Raw genomic sequence first — 22,993 nt, forward strand, 5'->3', positions numbered from 1 at the left:
AATTTAAATTTTGATATGTTTCTTTGCTAAGAGCCTTTCAACACCCCCCCCTCTTTGAACAAGCTATGGAAATATAAATGTAGAACATTCATTGCCTTTGGACAATCGGCATATCTAACATATTGTTAAAAGGCTCTTATACCCTGTGGTGCAGTGTTTTCTATAATAATATACACTATATTAACAATTGAGTATTTATGGTGTTGATAATGTCAGCTCCCAAAATGACAGTTGTTCTCCAAGACGGAGGGAGCAGGGAATTCTTTACATGAGAGCTAATGATTACTATCTAATACAATGCTAAAAAGGAGAGGTATCATTGAGTGGAAATGCAATTCATGCACAAAACCCAAAGCAATAAGTTCTCGGTATCCGACACTGGCATCAGTTGTAGGCAACGACACAGTCATTTCAATGGAGCAAACATTGCTTGTAGGGAAAAAGAACCTAACACTAAGTTACAGAAAAGTACCCTATGGCATGAGATCGTAAAATGGTCTGACAGCTTCAGAAGCTGCACTCTTCCCTTGACATTAATCTATAACTTTAACTAAACAGAATAGTGAAGAAATGACAGCTCGATATACTCAGCCTGAGATCAAGTTTGTCATGGCAACATTGGCAGGTTGGACCCTGATTCTTCAAAGATTACATTGCCTTAGTTAATAAAATTCATACTTTTTTTATTACAGAATAGAGATTATAAATAAATGTAAAGTGTGCATGCAGTCAACTGCATAATATACAAGCAATATCTATGTTTTGAATAATCATCTTTGGCAGGCCAGAATCCAGCTGGACATGCAGTATGTACATATCAAAATCCATATTGTGTTCATCATATTGAAAGCAAGTGAAAATATATATATATATGTATATACTATATATACACACATTTGTATATAGATGTATATACCATTTTAAATATATTGACAAATATATATGTATATATATTTATATATTAAAAGTTGATTTCATCTTTGTCAGATTCAGGTGACTCAGGCCTTGAGACACTAAAAATATCCTGACATGGTATTTGGGGAGGTACTTGGAGTGGCATTTGGGGTTTTGGAGAGGAGGTCTGGGGTATACTTTTCTCTGAGAGTAGTTTTAAAATTTCTGCCACCTGCTTTTCCAGGGCAGTCATTCTGCAGCTCAGCAGCTGGATGTCCTCTTTGAGTTCGTGTTTTACTTCCTGCAGTGTGGTTTGTAAGGCCTGCTCAGGGATGGGGTAAAAAGGATGCTTGGCATCAGCCTGGATAGGACTGTGTTCTAGAGGACTTCGGGCCTCACCAGCTTTATCCAAACGAAGGTCACTTTTTGTAATCCCACTGTCACAAGAGTCTGTTTTCCTTAATGGGTTCTTGGTCACACTGTTCTCTGAATCACTGCCTTTGGGGTCCTCTGACAACAGCCCCATCGACTCAGCTTTGGTGACATTATTCCAGTCTTCCTTTTTCTCCTCGTGGGTCCCCATGTTGTTCTTCAATCTCAGCCACCCTTTCCCGTTTCCGTTCTTCATTCTGATGGGGCTGTTGACTTTGAGACATTTTTGTTCAGCACCACCGCCGTTGGGCTTCAGTTCCATGGCGTCACGGTTGTTCTGCTTAAGGGATTCGCTGGTTTTCACGTAGGCCAGAGACGTCTGGATGGGGGTAATCTGGGACACGGTGACCACACTGGTACCTGTGATGGAGGCGCCATTCTGCAGAGGGCGGCTCTCCACCTGAAGCTGGCTCCTCTCAGGGTCACTCTGCACTGAGCCCTGGTTCCTCAGTTCCTTCTGCTGCTTGAACTTCTGGAAGAGCTTCCGAACTGGGTGGTCCACAGGGATGCTGAGAGTCACCTCATTCTTCTGCCGTAGCCGCTCTTCCTCTTCTTTCTTCACATCACTAATTTTACGGAAGATGATCTGGAGAATGGGGGAGATGATTAAACCATGGTTACAGAAGCAGATGACTTTATACTCGAGTAATACTGTGCTGAGTGTGCTTTGCTTTATGCAGAAAACATCTGCACACACCACACACAGAAAACATCTGCACATACCACACGCAGAAAACATCTATACACACCACACATAGAAAACATCTGCACACATCACACACAGAAAACATCTGCACACACTATACACCCTTTTCCTAAGGGAGAAGTTATGAAGTTATTTAGATACCACATAACAATTCAATATACCCAAAATTTAACACAGGGACACTGACTGCTCTCTTATACACTACAGGGTGAAAGCGGTTGACACAACACTGTCAAAGTACTTCATGGCCCCCTTTAAAAGGATATGCACAAATATATACTAGTACATGTGCATTTGTTTATATACAAATATATATTCCTTAAACTTCCCTGGAACACGTCCTCATTTTGGTATGGTTTCTCCCTTTCTGAGTATGTTTCAAAACCATTTTTAATGGTATCCTCTGTTTATGGATAAGAGCAGGAGTTGCAGGCTTTGTGAGTACTGAAAAGGTACCAAGTTCTCCAGTGAGATGACCAGGGTGCACAGCAGGGGTGGAGAGTGAACATATTTACTTATGTGCCCACAAACGAAGAACAAGAATCTGTGAGGAAAAATGTCTAAGAAGCAACATCCTTAAAGTTGCTGGTAAGTAGACCACCTCAGAAACACTTGAACTTCTACCTCTAAAATATTCAAACATAAGAATATTTTTTGCTCATGTGACACTTTTGATGGAGATGGAATTTCAAATCTTAAGACACTTGATACTTTACACATGAAATTCAATATATAGTATGTGTGATGTTAGGTGGGCATCCCTCAGCAAATAAATATACTATTAAAATCTCCTGAAAATGTTGAGAGGAAATTGGGGTGACACCATGAAAGGTAATTAAAAATTATTGGCTACATGAGATATTATCCAGTATATTTTCAGTTAGAATTTAACTTATTGAGTTTTTTTCCCTCAGATTCCTGAAAAACAAAGTAACTGCACATGAAATCTGTGAGGAAAATTAAGAAGAGTTTCGCCACATGTAGCACTTTCAGAATCAAACAATTTTACAACCCAAACAAAATTACTTCTCTCTTTCATCAGCCCATGTTGTTGTCTAGAGTAACAACACGTGTGGAGCATGTGGTCCCAACCCATAATAGACCCTCAAAATATGTTGGTTCTCTCCCCTTGAACTCAAAAGACCTCTAACTTGTAAAAAATTTTATCACCTTTTAAAGGTTCATGAGATCCCAGGAGTAACACATAGTCACAGATTGTACAACAGAAAGAAATATTAATGATGACTGATGCCAACAGAGAAGTCTAAAGTCAAGCAGGCAGTAATCATCCTTCTACGCCACACCACATTTTCTAGAATGAGATTGGCGTACTAAAGCCAACCTACCAAGTGGTAGTAACTTGTAACTTAAAATAAATAAATACTATAAATTCAATAATTACATGGAAAGACTACCATATGTTCTCCTCTCTGGTGGCACATGAAATTGGGCCTTTTTTTTTTTTTTTTAACAGATGTAACACTAATCGCAAAGTCTGACATCAAAGCTACAGCAGTTTAATTAGAAATCTTCCTGAGGTTTGATGCACTTCTTATCCTTCGTACAGAAACAGAACATGCACTAAGCCTTCAGGGCATTAACACCCTTTGGGATCAGACAGACACCAATGTGGAAAACTCAGATACTATTTGTGTTGGTCCCATGAGCTGACAGAAGGAGCCCGGTATAAATGACTCTCCACATCCCAATCTAACTAACCCCAAGTCACTCTTTTAAATAGGCAATTACTTAGCCCAGAGCAGATAAAGCCTTGATGTGATCCTTGACATTATGGGAAAGGGAATTCATTTCAAATCCCAGCAGAGAAGAGCAAGTACTTGACACACAGGAACAGACGTGACACAGGACAACCGCACAATGTGTGGGTCATACTAAACAAGCATACATTATTGGGCATGTTGAGAAGTATCTGAATTCACATGAAATTTTATTTAACACAGGGTCTTATATTTTTGTGACTCCACTTGGTGTCCCTCTATTGTGCAATAGATCAGACTACTGTCATCCATATCATATCTCCACATATCTCACAGCTTATAAAATCCATATGGAAACGCTTGGTTTCTCTGGTGATTGAGAATTATGGGCATCTGAACTCAGGAACAATTTTTTTAAAAGATTTTTCACTACAATAGCTAACGATGCACACAATTATTGTGTGCTTACCAAGTTCAGGATGTTGAGTGATTTAGGATTGTAATATACCTATGAAAAATATCAATAAAAAAGGGTTTTCTAGCTTTTTCTGAACCAAAAGCTGCTCACAGTTACCCCCTGAAACAAATAGACAGAGGTATTCAGATTGCTAATATTAATAAGAACAAAGGCTCCAAATACCAAAATACCTAGCACAAAGGGAGGCCTGGCAGAGGGCCAGACGGCCCGGGTGCATCAGGAGACAAATGAAGCAGAACTGGATTAGCATATGTTGCCACCAAGAAAGTAACAGGAATTTGGAAAGAGGGAGAACTAGAGTTTGGGGTGTTGGGTGGCAGAATTCTGCACTGCACATCACTACTGTTCCTTTATCTCCCTGCTGCAGAGGGTGAGGCCGCAAGGCAGTAGATACACCTAGCTTCCCATGTTTGGGGGAAACTGAACATCAAGACGGGTGCTGACTTTTCATCTGGATTTGATGGAGTAGCAGGACCGACATCCCCTCTCAAGGCAGCAATGTATGTTGAAAAAAAGAAAAGAACAGCATGTCTCCTGCGGAGACTGAAAGCTCCACTCTTTGCTCCTCATCCCTTACTCCCGTTGTAGGGCTAGATGAGCACTGATGAGGATCCACATGGGCTCGGGACTTGTGACTTCAGCCCTTCAGAAGCCAGATACTGGGAAAGCAGTGCTTGAGGTAGGAAGAGATATTGCCCTCTGTGGATGTTCAGACACTTAAACAAGCATTCCACACGTAGGGGAAATGAGCAACCAAGCATAGCCAGTACCCTGAGTAGTGACCACAAGCTTTCCAGACCTCAAACACAAGCCTGAGGTACTAAAGTTGGTTACGCCACCTTTGTCCCATACCAGCTCAGTCTTGAGCCCAGTGAAAGCAGGCTGGAAGAAGAGGGTTATAAGATTCCACACCCAAAGCATACATTTTATACTAAAACCTAGATACTAGCAAGGCCCTCACATTTGATCAACTGCCTAACATACCTATGTATTTCAAGCCAGAACATAATTTTTTAAAGTATTTGATTTGATGGAGTTTACTGAATTATAAGTAATTTACTATGGAACAAAATATCAATTCAATGTAAAGGTTATTAAAAAGTTTACCTATAGCAACATAGTCCCTCACACAATTGCATCTCCCCATTAGACTGTCATCCATACTGTGTGAGACAGGTCCTATTAGTCTCATGAACAGAAGAGCAAATGGAAGAAGTGCAGAGAATTTAAATTGTTTGTCTTCAGCCACACAGCTAGCAAGTGGCTAGGATTCAAAGCTAAGGACTTGAACTTCATATAATCCTAACCATTATATAATCCTAACCTGCTGTCACAACTCAGGACAATTGAGTGCTGTCCCCTGGACCATGAGGGACCCTTGCATAATTGAGCGGGTAGAGGATGAAAAGATGCAGGCATTTCCACACCCAAAAAGTACCCTTCACAGAAGACTCTTAAAAGAGTGAGATTGAAACTCTATGCTTGCTGGATCAGTGGCAGCCTTGACTAATGGCTGCAGAGATCTCTATGACAGACTTTTATAACCGCTCAATGAGAGGACTTGCAGACTCTCCTGATTCGCAAAGGCAAAGCCAGTAAGCTTGCTACACTCTACCCTCCAACAAAATCCATGCTGCCTTTGTACCCTTGAGTTACTGTCAAGGCTGCCTTGTGTTTCTCTTCCTTACACACATATCAAATGCATTACCTTTATGTAAAACAGGGGAAAGCAAGATCAAAGAATGTGATTTTCCCTGGACTCTGACACCATCTTTTATCCCTCGCACATCCAGATTCCTTTGTTTAGGAGAATGGGATTTTTTGTCTGTTTTGTTAACTAATATATCTCTGTAACAGGGCCTGCTACAATGACTGTCCTTTAAAAATATATTCATTTATTTAAAGCCATGTATATAGGAGAACCCATGTATGAGCATGCACGTGTGTGAGTGCAGGTGCCTGCAGAGTCCAGAAAAGGGTGTCAGAAACCATAGAGCTGGAGTTATAGGCAACCGTGAGATGTCTCACATGGATGCTAGAAACCAAACTCAGATCCTCTGCAAGAACAAGAAGTGCTCTTAAATACTGAGCCATCTCTCTAGCCTCTCAAAAACTAAATTTTATCCAAACAACCTCATATACTTAGAAAATACATTGGAAATAGGGTTGTATTACAAATAATGAGTCCTTTCTTGTTATTATCTTCCATACTCTAAACAGTCAATGATACCTGGTTTTGCAATTTTAATTTTTATTTGTTTCAAGAATTTTTTATGTGAGTACTGTGTTTCTTTCATTTCTACCCTACTCCAACTCCTCTTGTGTCCACTCCTGCCTCTCTCAAATTTATCACCTCTTCTTCTTTATTATTACACACACACACACACACACACACACACTCACACACCCTGCTGAGTCCATTTAGTGTTGCTCACTAGTGTATACGTGTTTAGTACTGACCACTTGAAATTGATACCTATCAAGGAGCTTGTTCCTGAAGAATACTGAAACTCCCTCTCACAGCAGCTATTAATTACCTATAGTTCTCCTTCTGGGAGTGCAGCCTTAGGAGACTTCAGATAAGTGTAGCTCTAACACCTCATCAAAGAAGCTTGTTTTTGCAACATACAGAAACCAATGTAGCAAAATGCAGAGAACAACTGACCTTGGGGTGCTCAACCCCACTTGATACATCAACAACACAATCCCTGTCCCACGGTTCAGAGAACCGCAGAGAAAAAAAGAAAAATTGTTAGAGCCAGGGGACCAAGATGTCCTCAGTGAGATAGGGTCTTCAGACACAATAGGATAGCTGTACCTATAAAGTCTGGGCATTTTATTATTGATAACTATATCTACTACTATCTCCTCAGTTGAAGTTACTGCTGTATTATCCTTAACATCTGGCCCACAAGTTGGTACTTAACAAAGGCATGCTATGCAGAGTCAGTTCAAAACTGATGCACAAATCCATTTTTGAAGGTTCTTTATTCAGAACATTATAGGGATATCTATCATGAACTTAATTTCTAGCTTATGATAATACTCTATTTTCTTCATAAAAGGTAAGAGAATATAAACACAGAAATTTAAAGCTGTCCATAAAAAGAAAAAAATGAATTTAAGTTTATGAGGTCTAACAGCTCATCCACTGGGCTCTACCATAAGTTGATTCATGTCTTAATGCAAAGAACAATTTGTTGTATTGTTTTGTCTTATGCCAAAAATTAATGCATTATCTGAGAAATAAGAAAATAAAATATCAGCAATGCCTAACTAGGTAACCCCCTGCATTTTGAAAACACTGCATATTACAAACCTTCCCTCTAAGTTCTCATAGTTTTGAAGATAACTTTATGAGCTTACATTTCTGTGGTAATTATTCTATGCAACCATTGCAGCATTCTTTAATTAACTCTATTGAATGCTTCCTTTAATGGAAATATTTATCTTGACATTTTTATCAAGTAATGAAATGTTTCAAGTAAATAACACAATAGAAAGACTGGTAGATTTTATTTAGTAAAACCTTTTATATGTGTATTGTTTAGATAAAGTAATTCTGAATGCTACATTTTGGCCACAGAGAAAACCTGCAAACAATAAGATTCCTTATGATGCTTTCAAATCTTTTATGGGCATGTATTTACAGAAAGGAATGAGTATCACAATAATTTGATATAAACCGTATAGATTAATTTTACAGTATTGCACTGAAATAATACTGTTTACTCCAGAAAACCAGCATTATAATGACCTACAAAAAGATCATTATTTTTCAGATAACAAAGAAAAATGTAAATCTATGATTACTAATATAGTATTAAAATGAATCAGTTTTTAATTTCCCCTCAGTATTAATAACCTTGTACTTGATGTACTCTAGGGCCATCTTTTGTCCACAGTAAATCAAATCGCTACTGAACACCGTAAAAATTAAAGCTAAAATTATAAACAGAAACTTGGGCATCAGGCTACACTCACTTCTTGCTACACATTATCGGTAGCATGCATAATAGCCTGCGCTGTATCAGCAAAGAGGTTTATTTCCTTTAAGCTTTCTGCCCTGGGCTTCATTGTGTTCTGAAGAACCTGCTGGAAGGTTTAATTTATTTAAATGATAAAAGCTTCTTAAACTTAACAGGGAACATGGCCAACTGAGCTTTCCATTTCAAAAGTAGGACATTTGATCATAAAAGTGATATCAAAATTGAATAATTTGAATGTGTACTGAACTTTGAAATCCAATAGAAGCAGTGGAGAGGAATCATTTGTTTAATGACATGGGTTTAGCATTATGTGATTTGTAGAGAGATAGAGGTGTTTTTTTTTTCTCAAATGGGCCATCACTTTCCAGATCCGTGAGTCCAAAGAACTGACTGGGAATTTACAGCTCTCTGCAATCAAACAGTGAGGAGCTATGGTTCTACTGACTCTCCCAGGATCCAGCTGCTTTGACTCTGGATCATACCATTTTCCATACACTTAGTCACTCATTCTAATTCTAGCTCTTCCAGACCATTTCAACCTGAGCAAATACAAAGAAATATTTATTAAACACTATCCTGGGCAGATTAGAGGCTTTGAGCTCTTAATAAATCACATGATGCTGTCCTTGTAGTTGCCTGTACATTTAGATGTGTTGATGGTAATGATGACATACCAGGACCTTTGCAGATACGGCAGCTTGACTGTACCCTCCAAGCTGAACAAGAGCAAAATGATACTATGATGTAGGTGACCCTTTATGTTTCCAAATGAAATTTGAGGAATTCATAAATTAATTAATTAAAGTATAAAGTAAAACGAAGGAAGAAAAGTTGGCAGAGAAGAAAAGGAAGGAAAGGAAAAGAGGAAGAGAGGAAGGGAAATGCTTTCATTTTGGTAATGTGTAGGTGCTGCCCACTGTAAATGAGGAAGTAGTTGGTAGGAAGAAAATGTCTTCTCTCTTTCTCTGCCCCTCCTCCCCTCTCCCTCTCTCATTCTCTCCCATTCTCCCTTCTTTCTCTTTCCCCTTCTTTCTTACCTCCGCCCCCACACACCCATACTATGAAAGCAACTAGAAATCAGAGTAAAGTGTTAAGTCACATTTGGAACTTGTTCTTTGCATAAAAAGTTCTAATAAAATTTTGTGCACAACAGCTTTTCAATCTTCTTTTTAGTCCTATGCTACGCTATTCTATTTTCTTTTTCTGTACCTGCCTAGAATCATTGGACATGAGAAAGTGGATGAGGAAGAGCTCACAAAGCTTCAACCGTATGCAAAGAACTACATGGAACTGAGGAGAGCTGGGAGCAGGAGAGGTGGTCTTCCCCAGAGAAAAGCACACCAGTTGTTGTCCAGTGCCAAATGGTCAGCCCTGAAAATATGCAAACAAGTAACATTTTATAGACTGACAGGCTATATTTAGGAATATATATTATATATGTATGTATATATATACATATACATACGTATATATGAATATATGAATGTATGAGCAGGGGGGAAGAAGTTGGCCAACTATTTTCTATGACCCCCGCTTTCTTTTTTCTAACCTGTGTTAAACACAGCCAACCTCAAGCCACACAAACTACTGCCATTGTGTTTCAGTCTCTTCCAATAAAGTCACTTGGTGGGAGGCCATCACTGAGAGCAGCGTCACCCAGTGATCTGTCACTGGACTGGCTCCTTCTTTCCAAGTCTCACATACTAATTTCCTTTTAAGACTTTAATTTTTGAGAATTTTCTGTACGTAGAGTGTGTTCACATCGTTTTCACTCTCTTCCCCCCCCTTCAGCTGCCTTTGTCCCCATCACTCCATCTCAAATGCACGCCCTCTTCTTTATTAATGTTATACACATGTAGATCTGTGTGTGTATGCACACACAAACTGCTGAGTTCATTTAGCGTCATGATTGTATATTTAAGGCTGACCACTTTAATGGCTGTATCATTTCTAGTCTTACATGTATTTTTGTGAAGTTTCTTTTCCAAGATTTATTTTATTTTTAACCATGAGTCTATGTGTGCCCTAAAGAGGGTGTCAGAGCCCCTGGAGCTGGTGTTGACATCAGGTGTTAAGGTACCTAACATAAGTGTTGGGGACTTATGCAAAGTGCCAAGTCCTCTTTGAAAGAGTGGTTTGTGCTCTTAACCACTGAGCCATCTTTCCAACCCTGATGATATGTATTTTATTTTAGAATAAATGGTGACAGGGTCCACTATTGGTATCAGTTTTAGCTAGTTCCTAAGAGCATTGCTCTGAAGAATATTCGAAAGAGTAACATCATTTTATTTTTAAGAATTTAGCATGAAAATTTTAGCTTACTCAAGTTCAATGTTTTTTTTTTTAAGTCCAATAAAGGAAAATATCATCATTGTGTTTTGCCGAGAAAGGAAGATTATAACTCCCAGTACTTGCCGAGTTCCATAAATGAATCATTGGACCACATTGTACTGGAGATAATCATTCCAGCCACAATAGATAACAACCACATATTTTTATTTCTGGGAACATTAAACACCAATATTTAGGAAATTGTACTTGGTAATTTACAGGGATTATTGCTGCATTAATGATCACATGAATCCATGTTCAAGAAGGGAAAACTGAGCCTGAGGAAGATCTTAAAATCCTCCCCAATTTCACACGGCTAGTAACAAGGTAGGCTTTCTGAGCCAGGCCAATGGACATAGAAGTTAGGCTACTGAAACTCGACACTTCTTCAGTTAAATGTTTGTATTGGCTTGGAGGGAAGGCAGTTAAAAAACGAAGGAATTTGGGACTTGGGAGATGGTTCAGTGGCTAAGGGTGCTTGCTACACTTCCAAAAGACCCAAGTTCATTTCCTAGCATCCACACCAGGCCACTCACAACCACCACCACAACCACCTGTAACTCCAGGAAATCTGATGGCTTCTTCTGGCCTTTTCGGGTACCTGCATACAAGTGGCATATTTTCTCTCTCTCTCTCTCTCTCTCTCTCTCTCTCTCTCTCTCTCTCTCTCTCTCTCTCTCTCTCTTTCTCTCTCTCTCTTTCTCTCTCTCTCTCCCTCTCTCCTTCCCTCCCTCCCTCCCTCTCTCCCCTCTCTCTCTCTCAATAAAAGTAAATATTAAAGAAAAAACAGTGAATGAAACTGAATGACTTCTATGACCACATTCACTAGAAGCCGTATTCATGTGAATGTAGACTCGGGTACAGATGCAGACAATATGATTGGGCGTTGGCTGTCGTGATGCACTTGACAAAAGAGTCCAGCCTGTCCCTCCACTTTTGTCTTGCAACTCTGCACTTCGTTTGCAATTATTTCCATTCATAGTTGTTCCCATTTAACATATGAGGCTAAGGGGAATGATACGAGTGGCCTATACTCACCCTGTTAGTAAATAGTCAAGAGGAAACCCATTTCCCAAAGCAGCACCAGTGTTTGTCCTGCTGTTCTATGATAATGTGTGTGTGTGTGTGTGCGTGTGTGTGTGTGTGTGTGTGTGTGTGTGTGTGTATGTGTGTGTGTGTGTAGGGGATATATGCGTGTGTGGTGGTGGTGGTATGTATGGTGTGATGTGGTGTGTGTGTGTGTGTGTGTGTGTGTATGTGTGTGTGTGTGTATGTGTGTGTGTGTGTGTGTATGTGTGTGTGCGTGTGTGTGTGTGTGTGTGTGTATGTGTGTGTGTGTGTAGGGGATATATGCGTGTGTGGTGGTGGTGGTATGTGTGGTGTGATGTGGTGTGTGTGTGTGTGTGTGTGTGTGTGTGGTGGATATGTGTGTGTGTGTGAGATGTGTATATATGTGGTATGTGTATGTGTTGTGTGTGGTGTGTATGGTGTATGTGGTGTATATGTATGTGTGTGATGTGCGTGTATGTGGCGTGTGTGTGGTATGTATTGTATATGGTGTGTGTGTGTGTGTGTGTGTGTGTGTGATATGCATGTGATATGTGTTGAGTATGTGTATATGTGTCTAAAATTTTATTTTGAGCCAGGCATAGTGGCATACACCTTTAATCCTAGCACTCAGGAGACGACGCAAACAGATCTCTGTGAGTTCAAGGTCAGCCTGATCTACAAAGTGAGTTCCAGGAGAGCAAGAGCTAGGTAGTTAGTCCTTGTCTAAAACAAACAATCAAAAAAACATCTTGTTTTGTAGTTTATAGTACACTTGGAATATATTACCCTACAGGGTCTTATTTGATGTTATACATTTGTCAGTGGGAACAGACCTAACATGTGGTTTTAACTTTTGTCTTGGAAGAAAATGTCTGCCTCAGGTGTGCAATTACTGAGGTGGAATATTTACAGTAATTTTATGTGAATTTTTTTCTTTTCTTTTTTTTATGATTTATTTATTATGTATACAGCATGTATGACTGTATGCCAGAAGAGGGCACCAGATCTCATTACAGATGGTTGTGAGCCACCATGTGGTTGCTGGGAATTGAACTCAGGACCTCTAGAAGAGTAGTCAGTGCTTTTAACCTCTGAGCCACCTCTCCAGCCCTGGTGAATTTTTTTCATAGTAGAAGAAATTTTCTTTAGCTTCTGCTTATGAACATAACTCTGGGACATTTATTTAAATTTTAGTTGTTTCTACATTTGCTTTAACACAGAATAGCACAATTTTCCTTTAGTATCACATAGATTCAGACTTAGAGAGAAAAGACTTAGAAATGCACATGTAGTTTGGATGACATCACTACATTAAAATACAATTTTAATATTTTACAGGTGGAATCAAAATTACATTTAAAAAGGTGGCTAGGTGTTTTGGTGTTTCTTAGTTTTGTGGAGTTAGAGATCTGAAACTTAAAGGTGAAACTGTCTCCTGTCTCCATGTCCATCATCTACTTTCCATTAGGGTATGTACAATCTGTGGATTTTTAAGTTCTTTTGTCAAGTGAGGTTTTACCAAATAAAGGTCTCTTTGATAGTTAGAGATCAAGAGCATATTAGATCACCTCATTCGGCTACAAAATACACGAAGTTAGATAGTTTATAGAGTTCACTCAGCCCACTGCTCCAGGGGTTGAAGAGAATGATGCACACCTCAGGGGAAGGGCCTCACAGCAGACAGCATCACAGTGGTGGGCTCCATGTGAAAGGGAGGTTCAGGGAAGGTGCTAGGCTCACAGTCCTACAGGGCTTGTTTCAATCTCTTCTGGCTGTGCTGACCCAATCACTTCATTATTACCCACTGGCCTTAGCCCTAAAGCTCATTTCAGGTATACCCCACTGTGGCACAGGAACCTCTGAGGAGCACACTGGATCTAAACTACATTGGGTACCAGCCTCAACTCTGTCTACCTGTGTGGGGTCTATTATGTTCCTTTTATCCTTTTAAGTACCAGATGGATTTAAAGGCCTTACTAAACTAAACTAAACAAACAAAAAAAGGTAGTTTACCATGATGTGTGGCTATGTAATGCAAACTAGATCTTGTCTATTTATATTCATTTTAATGAAAGCCATAAATATATATTCACCAAAGTTCAAAGCTGAGAATGTTATCTTCAAATATTTTTTATCTAAAATTATCGAATTCTAGCTTCATGGTCTTTGTTCAATACCTATATTTCAAATTTTTTTCCATAGGAACATAACTGCCCATGCAAGTGACATTGCCTTACCTATTTGGACCATTTCCACCTTGATTGAATTTAGTAGAATACCACTAGAAACAATATTAGCAATTAGTGTCACTTCCAATTTGAAATCCCATTCTGCAGGAGACTTGGTGTTTGGGCCAATGGAGGCTAGAGTACCAGGCTGGCCAGGGCTCCAACTGTGACCTCAGATACAAGTTCCATGATCTCTCTAGATGCTAGTCTGTTTATTTCACAATAATAATAGTAAAGTGATGGGGCTTATCTTTTTAGCAGTAGCTATTTTTAAATGGATAATACAGGCAGCCAGTGTTTGACTCTTTAAAAAGGACACAATCTACATTATGCTCTTGAAGTTATTTTTCACATAATTTTTTTGCTAGAAATAACATGTTTGCCCTATTTTTCTAGGTGTCAAAATTTCCATGTACCAACTGCTGAGATTTCTGTGACCCTCAGTAACAATTATAGATCTAGGATAAATAAGTGCTCCTTTTATTTATGTTTTGATTCTGCGTCTGCTAGAGCCAACTGCTCACATGCTGTGCGGGGAGAAGATGAAAATTTGCTGCTAATTACCAAGGCGTGTGCTTCTAAATGTTGCTGGCCAGTAATTGAATAGCAGTGTCTAGAGTCAAGCACTGGCTAATAACTTTGTCCCCACAGAGTTGAACAGTGATTAGTGAGTCTAGTCAAAGAAGACAAACACTCTACTGACTGTATCTTTGGTGTTACAATCGCCAGAAGCTAGAATCTACAATTTTAAAAGGAGAGTCGGTTTCAGTGATTGAGAGATGCTATCAACATGCCTGCACATATATACCCACAGCAAAGTCAGCAGAGGCATGACAAGTGATATCTGAGTGGCTGTCTATGGGAATTCTGGTTAAGGAGAACACATTGTGTTACTGTGGCATGAATTGTGAAATTTTACACATGAGCATTAATGTTAAAATATGTGCTAATTTTACTAGCAACTTCTGTTTATGCCATTGGTATCAAATATAATATGTCCCTTAAAATATGTGGCTAATAATTATTCTGTTTGAGAAGAATCATTATACAGTTCTTGTAGAATATTATTTTAAGATGTGTTACATTTGCTTATGCTATGGAACATTTATTTTAATGATGCGAAGATGTGTTGCATTTGTTTATGTTGTATTTGCGGAGCTGTGTTACTGTGCCTGTCTAAACACCTGATTAGTCTAATAAAGAGCTGAATGGCCAATAGCAGGAAGGAGAAAGGATACGTGGGACTGGCAAGCAAAGAGAAAAAAATAGAAAAAATCTGGGAAGAGAGGAGATCTAGGATCAAGACAAGGAGGAGGATGCTAGGGGCCAGCATCCCAATCAGCCATGGAGGAAAAGTAAAAGTAAGATATACAGAAGTAAGCAAAGGAAAAGGCCCAGAGGCAAAAAGTAGCTGGAATAATTTAAGTTAAGAAAAGCTGAGCCGGGCGGTGGTGGCGCACGCCTTTAATCCCAGCACTCGGGAGGCAGAGCCAGGCGGATCTCTGTGAGTTCAAGGCCAGCCTGGGCTACCCAGTGAGTTCCAGGAGAGGCGCAAAGCTACACAGAGAAACCCTGTCTCGAAAAACAAAAACAAAAACAAAAACAAAAAAGAAAAAGAAAAGCTGACAAGAAATGAGCTAAGCTAAGGCTAAGAAAGAATGGGAGATGGGTGGCAGGCCCCCAAAAGAGCCAAAAGAGTAAAGAGCAAAAGAAGAGTATTTAAAAAATAAAAATAAAAAAATAAACACCCTTCTATTGCATTTCTTTTATCTTTAGTGATTTAGGTTTCCCTAAGTTGAAAGAACCCCATATTTCATACATTGGTATGAGAAGAATAGTTCCTTACTAGCATAATCTATAGAAACTTGAGAAGAGCATCTGTCCTGTTTTCTTAGTAAGAACAGACTATATTACCCCAAGTGACTCTTCAGAGAATTTTGGCTCTGTGTGAAGGGTATCTTTGAATGAGAACTGAGTGGTTTTAGTACAGGATCATAGGATATGAGAATGAGAAAGAATGGAAACTCATATTTTTCAGAGCCATCTGAACCCCAGGTACATTCTATCCACAGAAAACATAAAAGTAAATGCCTTAAACAAATGCAAGTGTATACATATATATGGTTTGGAAGATTGACTATTGTTAAGAAAAAAAGCTTTTCCCTAATTGACTCCTGGGTTTACAACAATTAAAATTAAATCTTAATAAGATCATTTTGTAAGATTTAATGACTTAAGTCTACAATTTACATGGAAATGGCAAAAGCCTCAATAGTCCAACTGGTGTTTATGAAGAATAAGAAACTGTACAATTTATGTCACCCATATTTCAGTATTAAAACTATAGCAATAAATATAGTGTGGAGTTGGCACAACAGTTAAACAAATTACCAGAATAGAGTGCTGGAAATAGAGCCATGTGCCTTGGACACTGATTTACATTGGCGGCAATACTAGTGCATGCTAGAGAGAAAACAGTCTTTTCTATATAGATATAAGTTGAACTGAATTTCTATCAAATATATTGTATCTCAGCCTTTGCCTTCCACATACACAGCAGGTGTCAATATATCACAGAACTGTGGTAGGTAAAAAAATGAAAAGAAAAATATAAAAACACTTTCTTGACTTTAGTATATAAAAAAGTTTTAAAATATCACAAGAAAAAAGTAGCCACATAAGGGGAAAAAACAAAAAAACATTATATATACACACACACACACACACACACACACACACACACACACATATATATATATATATATATATATATATATATATATATATATCTGCAGTAAGATTTTATGAGATATTTTTGTTCCCTGCAAGATACTACAAAGAGGACCAAAAGGCAAAGAAGAATGGAGATAAATGCAATATGTAGATAGATTATATACATATATTTAAGTAGGTACAATGTGATACAAAGATACATTGCATTATGTGCATTGAGTGAACATATGTGTAGACACACATTCACAAACATGCACTCAATAAAGGACTTATATCCGGGATCTATTAAAAATGTTATAAATTATTAACCACAACAGATATGTCCAAGGGAAAAATCACCATTTAAAATTTTCAAAGTTATATAAGTAGCCATTTAATATGAAACTATGCTTCCCTTAATTAGACATCAAGGTACTACAATATAAAACTACAATGTGTTTCCTTTACACACAAATCAGTATAATAAATGAAAGAAACACAAGTGGTCAAAATAAATAAAATACGAATACTATATGTAGTTCTGTGAAGGGCAAAGGAGTGTGAACAATGGATTTAAGCACAAAATGTAAGTATTAAATAGAGGAATGCACGTCATGGGGAACACACAGAGTCTGTGTCACTGACTCCCATAGTCTGAGCGTAGCTTCCCAGCCTCTGTAATATGTATTGACTGTGCCCCGGCACACCATAATCTCCAGGTGGCTAAGCTGTAAGCCTCTACCTCCCTCAGCTGAGCTGAACATAGTCATATGAATAAAATTTTCCTGGGACTTTCCTACTCTAAAGACACCAAAACTAGAAATCCAAGGCTCTATTATGGTTCATCTTTAATAAGATAAACAACTCAAAATATCAATAATGGAGCATGCATTTGTAAGGTTTACAGTTAAAATAAAAACACCTAAACAGCATATTCCACCTGTCTATAAGGATGAGGCTACCTGCAATGCTCTTTAAGAATGAAAGTTCTGGTTTGTACTGGCTGGTTCAACTTGTCCTTCACATGCTCATCAGCTCTTTTCTAGGCAAATTCCTTTCTGCGCTTCATGTGCATCAATTGCCAATGGCAAGGTAAGAATAACTTCCTTATAGGGTCATTGATAGGCATAGTATATTGTGGTACCTAAAGAACTTGGAAGGGTGCCTGAAATTTGTTAGTATTCCTCATACCCACCGCATCAGATAAGGAAGGCTGGTATAGTAGAGATGTCAGATCAATAAAATGGATAGAGAGAGGGAGGAGTGTATGAAGCCACTAACATTAACTGGTCTGAGAACATGGGAAAAGCACTACAAATCTTTGAGAAGGAGCCTTGAATCATGGGCAGGATGCAAGATAGTACCAGTGTAGAACTTTGGGCAGAGTGACACAGATAGCAGATAGGTACATAAAGCTAACAACAAGGTGTGTGTAAAGAGCCTTGTGTTGCTCTTTATTCTCGGCATCAAACATTCTTGGAAGTGAGAGTAGAAAATTAAGCTAAGAAGGTAATTTTACTTTAAAAATTTGTCAATAACTTTTCAGTTCCATGAGAGCAGTCACCATTTCGTCTTTTCCCAAAACTCTGTAGTGCACTCCCCATCACATAACACACATGCTCCCGGTTGACAGTCCAGTCACCATCCGGTGACCATCCTCCATCACCTCATCCAGATCATCCTCCACTTCCAGTTTCTAAATGTCAGTGTGCTCAGGCTTCTATCATTTGAAATAACATCTTGAAGAATGACATTTTTGCATTGATGTGTCTATTCCGTAAAATATACATTTATATTCCTAAAAGATCCTTTAAAGTCAACATATCTTAGAGCCAGGGGTGCTATCATTAATTATTTCTAGACAACAGACATGATTCAGTGCTAGAGAAACATACAGCCAACACATACCTACCTACTATCTACATACATACAGAGAGAGCTCTGAATTTATATATATATATATATATATATATATATATATATATATATATATGCATATGTATACACATACGTACATTTTTTTTGGTGTCTCCATACAGTTAGCCAATAGACTGAGTCTCAAAACAAACTGCTGGCTTTCCCAAGAAACAAGAGAGCACCTGCCTAGACTCCTGGACTGTAAATGGAATCATTTCCTAGATGACACTTGCTATTGTCTCCTCTGAGCTCTAGATATAAGAAAAGGAGTTAGACTATTATTTTTAATTATGTAAGTATGTGCATGGGGGTGTGTGTTACAGTTTGTGTATGTAAATGTAGTGCCTATGGAGGTCAAAAGAGGTCATAAGATCCAGACAGGCAGTTGTGAGCTGTCCAATGTGAGTGCTCAAACTGAACTCAGGTCCTCTGAAAGACCAGTACATGCTTTTAACCAAAGAGCCATCTCTCTAGCCCTCACACCAGAGATTTCTAATGGCCTGAACTGTCACCTCTTCCTTGAAATAAGCTAGATGACATTTCTCTTAGAGATATGAGCAACCATAATACCGAGCTGTAGCGAAGGAACTGTGAACGGAAGTGATGTGCACCATGTCCAGGCCACACCCAGTAAATTGCCCTGTAGGACCACTTCATTATTGCCCATTTGGGAAGTTACATACTCAGCTGCCGTCACTCACTACCTCATGAAGCTCACTTACTCATCCACACTAGGCACACGTGATAGTACAGGACCAGAGCAGCCAGGGGACCACAAAGCTGAAGATGGATGCTGTCTGTGACTCTGAATCTCAAGCTCAGATGGCTCGCCTGAGGCTTGCTTGGGATTGTTAAATACACGGTAGTCAACACCTTATTGTGTCATGGCACTTAAAAGTGAGGGCTTATAGATTTTGAAAAACATCATTTCCTTTACAAAGATACAGCGTTTTCTATAAACTTTCACTTTGATTTCATTTTATTGTTACTAATTTTTATAGAACTAAAGTCAAAGAAAATTATAATCTAGAATTCTTTGCATGAAAATGTCTTTTCTTTCCATGCTACAAAAAAAACCCCAATAGTTATTCTGGGCATTTACTGTATTTTAAAGTGAAAATATAATTTTAGGGTACTAGATGGTATGCAAGGACAAGAAACACATAAAGGACTATTTTCTGGCCCTTATTTTACTAAAATGAAATAAAGTGGCTGTTAAGATGCAGCTGTTTAATTTCAAGTTGTGCCTGCAAACCTGATTACCCCATCTCCTTTGATGCTTATGGGGAAAATGTTTCCAGGGGAGGGAAATCAATAACTTTACAAGTAGTAGTGACCACCATGGATCAATTTACTACAATCAATAGCACAGGGATCGATTTACATGACTAACATTCCTTCCTTTTGTCTTCCTTCTGTTGCTATTTACTGTAACTGTAACGGTAAAGAAATCACTCCAAATTATTTTATCTTGCTTTACTATCCAAAGGAACAAGAAACCTCCTTCCACATCTCATCATGAGCGGCAACATGGGGGTGTCTATTTGTTCAATGAATCTAAGGATGTGATACAGCCTCGGGAAATCTTCGTTTCTACTAGATAACATTATGCATAGATACAAACAGGTCCATACTGGTCAAAGTATTTTATCTCCTACGCAAAGATAAAGATGCCAAAGCTGGGAGACTAAATATGGTGTGTGGGCTCATGCCCACAATCCTAGCACTTCGGAGACTGGGGCAGAAGGACTGCTGGAGTTCAAGGTCAGCATGGGCTGCAGCAAGAGCCTCTATTGAGAAAGGAAGGAAGGAAGAAAGGAAGGAAGGAAGGAAGGAAGGAAGGAAGGAAGGAAGGAAGGAAGGAAGGAAGGGGTGGTCAAAGTAGCAGTCATGTGTGGTACTCTTGATAACATCATCTTTCTATTGAATTTATTCCTGAAAAGTGAAATTTGAAGACTTTTGACAAAAAGAGCTGACTTTTCAAAAACATTAATCATCTGAATAAAAATAAAGGTAACTAAAGAAATGTCACTAGTCAGGTGGTGGTGGCGCACACATTTAATCCCAGCACACGGGAGGCAGAGGCAGGCTGATCTCTGTGAGTTCGAGGCCAGCCTGGACTACAGAGTGAGATCCAGGACAGGCACCAAAACTACACAGAGAAACCCTGTCTCAAAAAAACAAAAAACAAAAACAAAAACAAAATAACAACAACAAAAAAAATAAAAAAAAAATGTCACTAAAGCCCAATTTGACTCTCTTCCTTTTTAAATTCCACGTTGATTTGTCCGGTAGTTGCATGGATTCAACAAAGGAGTTGGAAGTTTCCACATGGATTACAAAGCTATAAATTTAGTGTAACTTTATATAAAAATCAGAATCACAACTGTACCCTCATGCCTTTTGTGACATCTGCTTTAACATTCAGGTGAAATTTGCTACACTAAAGCATGAGAATTAATTATAATGCTTGTAGGGATTTTGTTACCTAAGCATTATAAAATACTTCTAAGCAAGTTGCCACTTCCTTGGGTTTAAAACAACTGGAAATATACTTCAAAACTAGCAGCCTAAAGAAAAATAGAAAAATCAAATGCTTTTGGCTACATAAACGTAGGTTTTAAGGGATGGTCAATGTCCTCATGTTCCAATGATTCTTCCCTTCCATTGAATTAGCCTGTTGAGACTCTGATCCTGAATCATCCTTTGAACTCGTCTTCTTGAGTTACACTCTCAGGCTGCCGTTCACACACACCGAATAAGAAAAAAATACATCAGTAAAACCCAGAGGACACATGTGATAGCCCAGGATCTCTGCCATGGCCAGGATTAGCACTTTCTTCTCTCTCGTGGCTGTTTCACCTAATCATGCCTCTCTGCAAAGTCCTCTCCACTGCTTTTGTCTTGCAATCTGCAAACGGCCAAGCCTTGTTCACTGGAAAATCGAATCTAAAGAGATCAGCTCTCTCAGTTCTCTCTGTTACCCTCACTATCTGTAGATAAACAAAGAGGTGTTTCTCCTCTCTCCTTCTTTTCATTTGAGGAACAAAATGTCTTTCTTCTGTTTAAAGCCAAGCCTCTGACTTTGGCTCATCCAACCACCTGTTACCTCTAAGACTTTTCAGAATCGATCATTCTTACATACAGCAAGTTTTGACCTTGGCTTTCAGCTCAACTTTTCTAGTTTGGTTAAGAAACGAGAAAAAAAATTCTATAGAACTTAAAACTCAATCCCTTCATTTAGTTTTTCCAGCCACTGTTACCATATTTTCTTCCTGCTCTACTCAATTTAATGTGCAGCTGAGTATATGTATATTCTATTTGCCTCCCCAGGACACTCCCCAGCCTTCTCTCTCTGCTCTGTACTCTGAGATGCTGGCCTGTGTGAGTACATCAATAAACTTATGTGTTGCCTTGTTTCTAGTTGCAAGTCTTCAACAGGATCCACTGAGAGAAGATACAGAGCAGGGGAAGAACAGGGACCAAGGTATTTATTTTTATAGCTTTAAAGTGTTCTTGTTGGTTGGCTTAATTCATTCAACCTTCTTGATAGATTCCTTCTCTGTCTCTTATCTCTCCTGATCCACTTCTTTTCTCTTTGTGTTTCTATTTATCTCAAAGCTGCTGAGTGCTGCCCACATTCAGAATGGGTCTTTCCTCCCTGGTTAATCACTAAGAAAAGAGTTTCACAGACACACTAAGAGTGTGCCACACTGTCTTAGGGTTTTTCTATTGCTGTGAAGAGACACCATGACTGCGACAACTCTTATAAAGGAAAACACTTAATTGGGTGGCTTACAGTTTCAGAGGTTTAGTTCATTATCATCATGCTGGTACATGGTGGCATGCAGGGAGACATGGTGCTGGAGAAGGAGCTATATCTTGACTTGAAGGCAATAGGAAGTAGTCTGAAACACTAGGTGTGGCTTGAGCACATATGAGACCTCAAAGCCCACCTCCACAGTAGCACACTTCCTCTAACAAGGCCATACCTACTCCAACAAAGCCACACCTCCTAATAGTGCCACTCCTTATGAGTTTATGGAGGCCAATACACTCAAACTACCACCCTCACCAATCTTCTTTGAGTTTGAGAATGAAGATTAACTACCACAGCCATTCACTTGCCCTTATGTATAGAAACCCCACACTTGGCCACACTTTGCATGGAAGTCTCTAATTTAGTTTTCCATGGTAGTTGATCATGATCATCAACATGATTGGGTTGAGAGGTATTTAGGAGATTACTAAAGCACACTTCTCTACATGCCCCTGAAGATGTTTCCAGAGATAATTAACTCTGAGAGGAAACACTCATCCTGATTGTGGACAGCACTATCCTATGGGCTGGGGTCTGAGAAGGAGTTAAGGAAAGAGGAAATCAGCTAACAAGTAAAACCTGCTTCCTGGGTACCATAAAACAAGCACCTGTGCTCTACCATACCCTCCCAATGCAATGCACCACCTTACCAGAGGCCAGGGACAACATGTCCCACCAACTCTACACGGTCACCTCTGAAACCAGGAGCCAAGATAGT

General features: G+C 38.9%; 1 protein-coding gene across 1 annotated transcript in view; it reads right to left on the bottom strand.

Annotated features, from left to right (window-relative positions):
• Positions 1-961: 961 nt before the first annotated feature.
• Positions 962-22,993, bottom strand: part of Kcnh5 (potassium voltage-gated channel subfamily H member 5) — a 255,124-nt gene continuing 233,092 nt past the window's right edge. Inside the window, exon 9 of the mRNA XM_059279702.1 lies at positions 962-1,912. Coding sequence (XP_059135685.1) covers positions 962-1,912 — 951 coding nt within the window. The remainder of the gene's footprint in view (positions 1,913-22,993) is intronic.

The sequence above is a fragment of the Peromyscus eremicus genome, chromosome 14 (assembly GCF_949786415.1).
Source record: "Peromyscus eremicus chromosome 14, PerEre_H2_v1, whole genome shotgun sequence".
NCBI lineage: Eukaryota > Metazoa > Chordata > Mammalia > Rodentia > Cricetidae > Peromyscus > Peromyscus eremicus.